The sequence below is a fragment of the Oncorhynchus gorbuscha genome, linkage group LG25 (genome assembly GCF_021184085.1).
Source record: "Oncorhynchus gorbuscha isolate QuinsamMale2020 ecotype Even-year linkage group LG25, OgorEven_v1.0, whole genome shotgun sequence".
Classification (NCBI taxonomy): domain Eukaryota; kingdom Metazoa; phylum Chordata; class Actinopteri; order Salmoniformes; family Salmonidae; genus Oncorhynchus; species Oncorhynchus gorbuscha.
This window is the reverse complement of record NC_060197.1, coordinates 29,901,698-29,913,627: the sequence shown is the minus strand read 5'-3', so window position 1 is coordinate 29,913,627 and position 11,930 is coordinate 29,901,698. Positions and strand designations below refer to the sequence as shown.

Below are 11,930 nucleotides of genomic sequence, written 5' to 3'. Positions count from 1 at the left end.
TGCTTAAACAAATGTGGTTTCTACTGACAATTGAGATGTACAAAATATGGCATAAGGGGACGACAAGCGGAGGAGAGGGAATCCGTAATTTCGATTAAGACATAAATGAGCGAGCTAGGACGGACATAGTCAATGTAACTATTTATTCAGCACTTTTAAAATGTACAGCAACAGAATTCAGAACATGGCCCGTTCTTACATTATTCTCCATGTACACCAAGTCAGAACTGTAGGATAAGAAAGGGGAGCATATAAGCAGAATGCTCTTACAATATTCAATGATTACATTTCTCTAAAAACAGGCTATTTTATTTCTTTTTTATTTCACCTTTGTTTAACCAGGTAGGCAAGTTGAGAACAAGTTCTCATTTACAATTGCGTCCTGGCCAAGACAAAGCAAAGCAGTTCGATGCATACAACAACACAGAGTTACACATGGAGTAAAAAAAACATACAGTCAATAATACAATAGAAAAAAAAGTCTATATACAATGTGAGCAAATGAGGTGAGATAAGCGAGGTAAATGCAAAAAAAAGGCCATGGTGGCGAAGTAAATACAATATAGCAAGTAAAACACTGGAATGGTAGATTTGCAGTGGAAGAATGTGCAAAGTAGAGTTATATATATAATGGGGTGCAAAGGAGCAAAATAAATAAATACAGTAGGGGGAGAGGTAGTTGTTTGGGCTAAATTATAGATGGGCTATGTACAGGTGCAGTAATCTGTGAGTTGCTCTGACAGCTGGTGCTTAAAGCTAGTGAGGGAGATGCGTTTCCAGTTTCAGAGATTTTTGTAGTTCATTCCAGTCATTGGCAGCAGAGAACTGGAAGGAGAGGCGGAATTGGTTTTGGGGGTGATCAGAGAGATCTACCTGCTGGCGCGTGCGTGCTACAGGTGGGTGTGGCTATGGCTATGGTGACCAGCAAGCTGAGATAAGGGGAGACTTTACCTAGCAGGGTCTTGTAGATTACCTGGAGCCAGTGGGTTTGGCGACAAGTATGAAGCGAGGGCCAGCCAACAAGAGCGTACAGGTCGCAATGGTGGGTAGTATATGGGGCTTTGGTGACAAAACAGATGGCACTGTGAAAGACCGCATCCAATTTATTGAGTAGTGTATTGGAGGCTATTTTGTAAATGACATCGCCAAAGTCGAGGATCGGTAGGATGGTCAGTTTTACAAGGGTATGTTTGGCAGCATGAGTGAAGGATGCTTTGTTGCGAAATAGGAAGACAATTCTAGATTTAACTTTGGATTGGAGATGTTTGATGTGGGTCTGGAAGGAGAGTTTACAGTCTAACCAGTCACCTAGGTATTTGTAGTTGTCCACATATTCTAAGTCAGAACCATCCAGAGTAGTGATGTTGAACGGGCAGGCAGGTGCAGGCAGAGATTGGTTGTAGAGCATGCATTTAGGTTTACTTGTATTTAAGAGCAATTGGAGGCCACGGAAGGAGAGTTGTATGGCATTGAAGCTCGTCTGGCGGGTTGTTAACACAGTGTCAAAAGAAGGGCCAGAAGTATACAGAATGGTGTCGTCTACGTAGAGGTGGATCAGAGACTCACCAGCAGCAAGAGCGACATCATTGATGTATACAGAGAAGAGAGTCGGTCCAAGAATTGAACCCTGTGGCACCCCCATAGAGACAACAGGCCCTCCAATTTGACACACTGAACTCTATCAGAGAAGTAGTTGGTGAACCAGGCAAGGCAATCATTTGAGAAACCAAGGCTATCGAGTCTGCCGATGAGGATGTGGTGATTGACAGAGTCGAACGCCTTGGCCAGGTCAATGAATACGGCTGAACAGTATTGTTTCTTATCGATGGCGGTTAAGATATCGTTTAGGACCTTGAGCGTGGCTGAGGTGCACCCATGACCAGCTCTGAAACCAGATTGCATAGCGGAGAAGGTATGGTGGGATTCGAAATGGTCGGTAATCTGTTTGTTTGTTGACTTGGCTTTCGAAGACCTTAGAAAGGCAGGGTAGGATAGATATAGGTCTGTAGCAGTTTGGGTCAAGAGTGTCCCCCCATTTGAAGAGGGGGATGACCGCAGCTGCTTTCCAATCTTTGGGAATCTCAGACGACACGAAAGAGAGGTTGAACAGGCAAGTAATAGGGGTTGCAACAATTTCGGCAGATAATTTTTGAAAGGGTCCAGATTGTCTAGCCCCGCTGATTTGTAGGGGTCCAGATTTTTCAGCTCTTTCAGAACATCAGCTGACTGGATTTGGGAGAAGGAGAAATGGGGAAGGCTTGGGTGAGTTGCTGTGGGGGCTGCAGTGCTGTTGACCGGGGTAGGGGTAACCAGGTGGCAAGCATGGCCAGTCGTAGAAAAATGCTTATTGAAATTCTCAATTATAGTGGATTTATCGGTGGTGACAGTGTTTCCTATCCTCAGTGCAGTGGGCAGCTGGAAGGAGGTGTTCTTATTCTCCATGGACTTTACAGTGTCCCAGAACTTTTTTGAGTTTGTGTTGCAGGACTTAAATTTCTGCTTGAAAAAGCTCGCCTTGGCTTTTCTAACTACCTGTGTATAATGGTTTCTAGCTTCCCTGAAAAGTTGCATATCACGGGGGCTGTTTGATGCTAATGCAGAATGCCATAGGATGTTATAGGATGCTATAGGCTACATGTGCACCACCAAGTCAGAACAGTAGGCTAAATTATGAGGGGAAAATTGACAAAATTATTATGGTGAGGCACATGGGCTACTAACAGCTTACTACACAACATACACTTAGTATTACTTTCTTAGCTACAGTATACATGTCTCCCTGGCATATTACAGAATTTATGCAACAGCACAAAATTCATTTTTGGTCTCACCTTGTTATGCTGTGCTCACTTGAACAGGAAGGTGGCGCGGTGGACCTTTATCCTTATACTTTGTCATCAAAGTCTGGCATTCCCTGGATTTCTGGTGGTTTCAAGACACCTTGGAACTTGGGAAAAAAACTAAGTTGAATCATGATGACGTCAGTCATTTTCATGTTGGAGTTCTAGAAAGAGGCCTGAGTTCCCAACTTGCAAAAACGTATTTTCCTAGTCGGAGCTTGTTTTTTTCAGAGTTCCCAGTTTTTTTTTTAACTCACCGAAGTCTGAGATTTCCCAGTTCTGAGTTTCCAGGTGTTTTCAGCTTGGCTGAGCTCAACATAAATCATGCTGGATTGACAGCATGGCCAATGTTGAATGTTTATCCTTTTAAGCTTGTAAAAAGAGACCCTTAAACCCAGACTTGGACCACACACCCACTTCACTGAATAGCAGGCTAGGGATTGCTTTGCAATGCTTGCAGTTAGCCACTGATTCATTTCAAACTACTCAGTGTTGCATTTGCTGTGTGTTGTTGTGTAATGTGTCCAATGAGCACCAATTAACACTGATATGTTTTATCTATAATTTGACAAGTATGGAAAAGGATTTGCCAGTAGATTGTCGACATAATTCGTCATGATGACTGCTAGCTTGCTAGCTAAGATTTTGAAAGTATGATGTTGACATGATCAGTCCAATGTAGATGTATATCGTGATTTGACCAAATTTTATCTATGGCCAATGACCTTGAGCATCCTTGGATGAGCACTTCTAATGTACCTCTATGGCAGCACCCAAGGGGGTTGAATTTTCAAGCTCTATCTGTAGATTTTGCGGTAATGTAGTGTCCCCATGAGTGACAGAACACTGAGCCAATCACGGTGCAACTAGAGAACATTACCAAACCCACCACCACAGAAAGCGCTGAGCTAGGCTGAAACACCTGCATTTTGGAGCTGCCTTACTCAAGAAAACAAAAAAGAGACCATGTTTGTATGCAGCTTTATTAACTCCATTATGATATTTTTGACATTGTTTGCAAACTGATATGTGACACATATTAATGCCAAAATAACATGCAAAACAAGCAACAACAACAAAAATATACACATTACCAGAAAAAGTTTGGACACACCTACTCATTCCAGGGTTTTCTTTATTTGGACTATTTTCTACATTGTAGATTAATAGTGAAGACATCAAAAGTATGAAATAACACATATGGAATCATGTAGTAACCAAAAAAGTGTTAAACAAATCAAAATATATTTTATATTTGAGATTCTTCAAAGTAGCCCCCTTTTTGCACACTTCCCACTGAGATAAGGAGACACCAGATACTGACTGTTACTTCTGATTTTGACCCTCCCCCTTTGTTCAGGGACACAGACATAAAGAGAATCTTTATTGAACAAAACAAACATTTATTATGTAACTGGGAGTCTCGTGAGTGCAAACATACCAAGATCAAATGTAAGTGATTAATTTGATTGCTTTTCTGAAATTTGAAAAGCAATCTACTTTGCTTCTAGCTGTTTGTAATTTTTTGTCTGCTGAGAGCTGTCCTCAATAATCACATGGTTTGCTTTCACCATAAAGCCTTTTTGAAATCTGACACGGCAGCTGGATTAACAACAGGTTAAACTGTGTTTTGGTGTATTGCACTTGTGATTTCATGAAAATTTTTTTGTAATTTGATTTGAATTTGGAGCTCTGCAATTCACCGAATGTAGACAAAAATGATCCCGCTAAAGGGATCTGAGCGGGAAGAGTTTTTAAGTTTGCTGAAAATAAACGCAGTTGACAGTGAGAGGACGTTTATGTGACTCGTACCATGGAGTGTTGCCACTACATCAAGGCTCTGCACAAGAATGTTTTATATTCATGGTTGATGGCAGAGGGGAACGAAATCATAGACCACGATCTCCTTGTCCATAGACTGCTTTCAAGGTTAGGACACAAACATTTTGTAATTTGGGTAAACTATCTCTTTAAAATAGATCTGGAAGAAAATCCTGTTTGCTCTCCAGGATGGTTTGCCCCCCCTAATCTATGTTTCCAAAGTGCTGGGTGTTTGAAAATGTTCTTGTTTAGCAATTAATTTCTCAAAATCACCCAAACTTCAAGAACAATCTAATGAATATATGAATGTGGTTTACGCCTACTAGTTGAAGATCCTTTCCATCATTTTACTCTACATAGACACAATATGATGTGTTTATGAGTTGTGAGTCATCATCTCTGCCTAGCATGTGCACAATACTAAAATGTCAAAAATTATATTTAATTCCTGGAGTATTTAATATCCAATGCTTATTTGTATGGCTGCAAAAATATATAGCCTCCTATCATTAATTTTCAAATACATGAGTAGGCATATCAGATTTAAAATATGTGATTACACTGGCAAAATTTGAATAATAATAAAATACGTTTGGGGAATAACAGTACTATTCTTGCTGACAAGCACAGTAAATACCCTATATTTTAAACCATTGTTAAGAATGAGAATTGTTCTACTGATCAGACTAAATAAAGTAAATAGACAATAACATCTCCTGTAGACATGATGACATAAATCTGCCCCTACACCCTAACAAAATGTTTTTTCTATTTGTTTTCCCACTCTAGAATCAAACAAACTTTTGGGATTCCCAATCTGTTTAAAAAATATATTTTCATAGTTACAAATTAGGTCACTCTACAGTACCAAACTTCCATGCTAAAACATACTGTAGGTCTGTCTGTTGCATTTTTGTTGTCACGGCCTAAATCCCAATCACCAAACGAGTGGACTAATGAGAGGACTAAACCTTTTAGTCCCCTCATTAGATCTAACGAGGGGACTAAACCTTTCCCCCTCAGGAGACTGAAAAGATTTGGCATGAGCCCCTAGATCCTCAAAAGATTCTACAGCTGCACCATCGAGAGCATCCTGACCGGTTGCATCACCACCTGGTATGGCAACTGCTCGGCCTCTGACCGTAAGGCGCTACAGAGGTTAGTGCGAATGGACCAGTACATCACTGGGGCCAAACTTCCTGCCATTCAGAGACTACAGTCACCCAAATTATAGACTGTTTTCTCTGCTACTGCACGGCAAGCGGTACTGGAGCGCCAAGTCTCGGACCAATAGGCTCCTCAACAGCTTCTACCCCCAAGCCATTAGACTGCTGAACAATTCATAAAAATCGCCACCGGACAATTTACATGACCTCAACTAGCTTGTACCCCTGCACACTGACTCATACTGGTGCCCCCTGTATAGAGCCTCGTTATTGTTATTCTTGTGTTACGTTTTATTATGACTTTTTATTTTAGCCTACTTGGTCAATATTTTCTTCTTCTTGAACTGCACTGTTGGTTAAGGGCCTGTCAGTAAGCATTTCATGGTAAAGTCTACACTGTCGGTTAAGGGCTTGTAAGTAAGCATTTCATGGTAAAGTCTACACTGTCGGTTAAGGGCTTGTAAGTAAGCATTTCATGGTAAAGTCTACACTGTTGGTTAAGGGCTTGTCAGTCAGCATTTCATGGTAAAGTCTACACTGTCGGTTAAGGGCTTGTAAGTAAGCATTTCATGGTAAAGTCTACACTGTTGGTTAAGGGCTTGTCAGTAAGCATTTCATGGTAAAGTCTACACTGCTGGTTAAGGGCTTGTCAGTAAGCATTTCATGGTAAAGTCTACACTGTTGGTTAAGGGCTTGTCAGTCAGCTTTTCATGGTAAAGTCTACACTGTTGGTTAAGGGCTTGTCAGTCAGCATTTCATGGTAAAGTCTACACTGTTGGTTAAGGGCTTGTAAGTCAGCATTTCATGGTAAAGTCTACACTGTTGGTTAAGGGCTTGTCAGTAAGCATTTCATGGTAAAGTCTACACTGTTGGTTAAGGGCTTGTCAGTCAGCTTTTCATGGTAAAGTCTACACTGTTGGTTAAGGGCCTGTCAGTCAGCTTTTCATGGTAAAGTCTACACTGTTGGTTAAGGGCTTGTCAGTCAGCATTTCATGGTAAAGTCTACAGGTGTTGTATTCAGTGCATGTGGCAAAGAAAGTTTGATTTGATTTAATGAATGTGTGGATTAAATATGCTTTACTGCATGCTGTCAAAAGGCTGCATTCTGCAATAGATTTATGGAAGGGAGTAACAGCAACCAAATTTAGTTGACATTTTACATAAAACACCACTACCATGCTGTTCTTTAAAGTTTTATCAAATCAGCAGAGAACACCGTCTCTCCATTCCATGAGTGAGCCCCAGAAAAACTACTGTTGAAACACATTCTGCAATTACCTGGGTTGTATTTGTCATAAGTGCCACTGACTCTAGCGAGACTAGACTGCCATTCTGCCTTATATGATCAGCATGTCTTGTTATTTTGCCATCATCCCTATTTACAAGTACCTTTCACTCAAGTGTGCTGTGTGTTATTGACAATGAGTACGTTTACATGCACAATATTATTATTGATTGTGCCAGTAGGCAGATTACGCAACAGTCACATAACCACTTTACCTGTTGATCTTAAATCGGCGTAAAAGCAATCGAAATAAATTCCCACCGATTAAAATACATGGGTTTTCTGCGCAATATGTCGAATTATTAGGAAAAGGCGTTCCTGCGGTGTATTTGATCTGCTCGTCTGCTAGCACGAGCCGAGCGGAGCCTCTTTAGCGCGAGGGAAGTGAGTTCGGAACATCTGAATGCAGAGCTGCCAACAGTTCAGTTACGCATCTGACCCTATTCCCACAGAACACCTCTTATATCTCGCGCGTCGTAAACTACTGCATCTATTTATCTAATTAGTCCATTAGCGCGTTAACTTTTCAACTAGGATCCAAATCGTTTTGAAATCGGAGGATCTGCGCCTGCAATGTAACATCACGAGCAGAACCTCTATCACTGTCCTGTCTTGCCACATCTGTTTCAACCGCGGCACATTGAAGCATATGATTGGTCTAGTTATGTGAGGGATCAAGAGGGATTGGATACATGTTTTAAAGAAATGCCTCTCAAGATTAGTGGAACTGGGGGAGGATGTATACCACAGTGCCAGAACATACATTTTGCAACTCCTATACCTCGAAGATTGACAAAAACAACACAATGACTGCTTGGATAGGATTTGCCGTTTTTGATAGTAGTTGTCCTTTAATTATCCTTTACACATATAAATTGTATAAGAAAACAGAGTACACACATATTTGTGCTACAAATGGGTGGCACGGGATCTGATTGGCAGGATTATTTGAAGAAGAGCACAGGTGCAACCCTCAGATCACAGTGTGCATTGTGGGGCTACATACCAAATGACACCCAATTCTCTATATCAGGGCTCTCCAACCCTAGAGTCAGGTGCGCTAGATTAGGGTTGGAGTGAAAACCAACAGGACTGTTGCTCTCCAGGAACAGGGTTGGGTAGTCCTGCTCTATATAGTGCACTTCCATTGACCAGGGTCCATAGGAGTCTATGGGAGGTTTTTTGTTGTTCTATCTTATGTTATTTTTAGTGATCCGCTGATTTTGATTACTGGATTGTTGGGTTTGGAGCTTTGCTGAAAGGCATTTAAAGTTTCCACACCAAACATAGCGACCAACAAAGCCAGCAGAAAAACATGATTATTGCAGTACATTGTCTTGCTGTGGTCTTCAGCAATCTCTTCATCAACATTTCCAAGAGAGTGTGTGTTTGTGTGTGTGTGTTTGAGAGAGAGAGAGAGAGAGAGAGAGAGAAGAGAGAGAGAGATTTTGAATGCATCAAAAGATTGAATGCATCAAAAGATTCATAGAGCGTATCAGAACGACAAGGTTACAGTGAGGAATGAAAAATTAAGATTTTTGTCTTCAATCTGTCAAAAGCTTATCATCCCCTTGTTCAACTGACTAGCAGGTGTGACTGTAGGTGTGTCAGTGCGTTTGAATGCACACCCATCATAACTACACTCATCACAGCCAGCGCAACAAGTCTCCCAACGTGGACTCAGCACAAGAAACACTGTTGCATCTCACAGTGGAGACAAAATTCTCAGGTAACATGTGCTTTTATTTGTAATCCATTCATTTTAAATGTTTCATTAAAATGTACTGGGAAAAAAATAAACGCAACATGTAAAGTGATATGAGCTGAAATAAAAGATCATAGAAATGTTAGATACGCACAAATATTTCTCTCAAATGTGCACAAATTTGTTTTACATCCCTGATGGTAAGCATTTCTCCGTTGCCAAGTTAATCCCATCCACCTGACAGGTGTGGTATATCAAGAAGCTTATGCTGGGGACAATAAAAAGGCCACTCTAAAATGTGCAGTTTTGTCACTCAACACAATGCCACAGATGTCTCAAGCTTTGACGGACGTGCATGCACGTCGTCCTTAGCAGGGTCTTAACCTGACTGCAGTTCGATGTCGTAACCAAATTCAGTGGGCAAATGCTCGCCTTCGATGGCCACTGGCATGGTGGAGAAGTGTAATCTTCATGGATGAATCCCGGTTTCAACTGTACCGGGAAGATGGCAGGAAGTATTTATGTCATCATGTGGGTGAACGGTTTGTTGATGTCAACGTTGTGAACAGAGTACCCCATGGTGGCGGTGGGGTTATGGTATGGCCAGGCATAAGCTGCAGACAATAAACATAGTTTCATTTTATTGATGGCAATTTGAATGCAGAGATACTGTGAGATGGCCATTCATCCACCACTATCACCTCATGTTTTAGCGTGATAATGCACAACCCCATGTCACAAGTTCTTCCATGGCCTGCATACTCACCCATTGAGTACATTTGGTATGCTCTGGATCAACTTGTAGGACAGTGTGTTCCAGGTCCCGCCAATATCCGTCAACTTCGCACAGCCATTGAAGAGGTGTGGGACAACATACCACGGCCACAATCAACAGCCTTGTTATGTTCTGTTAATTACTGATGTCCCCTTTAAGGCGGGAGCACCCTTGGTCATGCGCAGGTTGTTCTATGTTATTCTGGTACTAACTCGTTTGAGTAAATGTGAAGCTCCAGTTCAATTGCTTGTATTCAGAGTCTTTCTTATTACATTAATAAGTACTAAGTGTTAAGACACTACAAGCCTGATCAACGCTATGCGATGTAGATGTGTCACGCTGCATGAGGCAAATGGTGGTCATACCAGATACGGACTGGTTTCCTAACCTCACCCTTGCCTTTTTTTTAAAGGTATCTGTGACCAACAGATGCATATCTGTATTCCCAGTCATGTGAAATCTATAGATTAGGGCCTAATTAATGTATTTCAATTGACTGATTTCCTTATATGAACTGTAACTCAGTAAAATCTTATAAAATGTTACATGTTGCATTTATATTTATGTTCAGTGTAGCTGAATTCCAGAATAAAGACTCGTTTTTGGATCTGGATCCATTTAACTTGAAATGTAGGCTTACACAAAAGCTCTCAATTTGATATTAAAGATTGGAAAAGGTCTACTATAGACTACATTTTCATCAGCACATGAAAGGTAGAATGTCATTTTGTACGATGGCTTTCAACTTTACAGGCAAAGCCAGCCTACCAAGTGTTTACAATGAGAACAGAGGATGTGGAGAGGGTGAGATGGAGAGATAAACCACATCTCTCTCTCTTATTAGTTTGAGATGGCAGGGAAATGTTTTCAAGCTAACTTTTTGCACAGAAACCACAATGACTAATAATATGTTCAACAGTTGCACAACAGTGTCACCTGCCAAGTTCGTGATCGCCATGACTACCAACAACATTACAATCCTTAATGCCTCTTTGTGTTTTCTTTGCAATGTTGGGCACAGGAATTCAGAGCCAAAGTGGACAAGGTGTCAGAACCAGAATCTGAAAGATGACCACTTCCAGCAGCCCTGTCTACTGCCCTCTCATCCAGGCCATGGTGAACGTAAGCATGCCATCCAACTCCTCGGCCAGGGTGGGGGCTTTGAGCCTGGTTACGGTGTGTCTCCACGGCCTGGTCTCCGCCTTCAGTATCCTAGAGAACCTCCTCATCCTGGGGGTGGTGGGCTTCCGCGTCCGCCGCACAGTCATCAGTGTTTGGATCCTCAACCTGGCTGCCTCGGACCTCCTTTCCACAGCCTCCCTCCCCTTCTTCACCATCTTCCTGGCCCGTGGAGGCACTTGGACCCTGGGTACCACCTTCTGCAAGACCCACTCCTCCGTCTTCTTCCTCAACATGTTCGCCAGCGCCTTCCTGCTGGCAGCCATCTCCCTCGACCGCTGTCTGGTGGTGCTGAAGCCCGTCTGGGCCCAGAACCGGAGGAATGTACGCCTGGTCGGAAGAGTGTGCGGGGTCATCTGGGCCCTGGCAATACTCTGTACACTACCGTACTATCTGTTCCGGGATACTATTCGCCGACATGACGGGCGGGTCATGTGTTACTATAACTACGCCCAGTACCTGGGAGTGAGGGAGTTTGACCTAAGAGAGCTGTGTGAGGCTCGCCAGGATGCCCTGGCCTTCTCTAAGCTCCTCCTGGCCTTCATACTTCCCCTGGTGGTCATTGTGGGGAGCTACGTGTTGGTGAACATTGGTATCACGCGGCGTGGCCGCAGAAGGCGCTCTTTCCGCTTTGTGCGGCTAGTGGTAGCTGTGGTAGTGAGTTTTGTGGTCTGCTGGGCTCCGTACCACATCTTCAGCGTACTGGAGGCTGCAGCCCAGTACCAACCCTCCCTCCGGGGCCTCGTGGCCCACGGCCTGCCCCCTGCCGCCAGTCTAGCCTTCCTCAACAGTGTGCTAAACCCCATCCTCTATGTGTTCAGCTGCCCGGATTTGTGTGGTAAGATCAGACAGTCTCTGGGAGCGGTGCTTGAGAGCGTGCTGGCGGAAGACCTAGGTGAGTTCTCACGGCAACGCAGCACCCGACACACCTCTATCGGTGCTTCATAGCTGCTGCTGAAGGGGATGAGGTCCCACAACAACGCCCCCGCCTGAGAGGAGAAGACTCCAGGGCGGAGGAGGAGCTGGAGCCGAAGTAGGAGAAGACACACCCTGCTGACTGAGAGGTCTGTCAAATTTGGTTCCGGTCCAGGTCCTGCATCTGTGGGATACATAATGATCGACTGATATGTCATGGAATTTTGAATCAGTATCATGTACA

General features: G+C 42.9%; 1 protein-coding gene across 1 annotated transcript; it reads left to right on the top strand.

The window, feature by feature from the left end:
- The first annotated feature begins 8,527 nt into the window (after positions 1–8,527).
- LOC124013846 (prostaglandin D2 receptor 2-like) lies at positions 8,528–11,719 on the top strand. The gene is made up of 2 exons (XM_046328405.1): positions 8,528–8,841; positions 10,614–11,719. The coding sequence occupies exon 2, from the start codon at positions 10,661–10,663 to the stop codon at positions 11,717–11,719; it is 1,059 nt and encodes a 352-aa protein (XP_046184361.1). The 5' UTR covers positions 8,528–8,841; positions 10,614–10,660.
- The last annotated feature ends 211 nt before the right edge of the window (positions 11,720–11,930 follow it).

What these genes read in the sequence shown, in the direction of transcription:
- LOC124013846 (XM_046328405.1), top strand. Translation starts at nt 10,661, where the DNA reads ATGACCACTTCCAGCAGCCCTGTCTACTGCCCTCTCATCCAGGCCATG.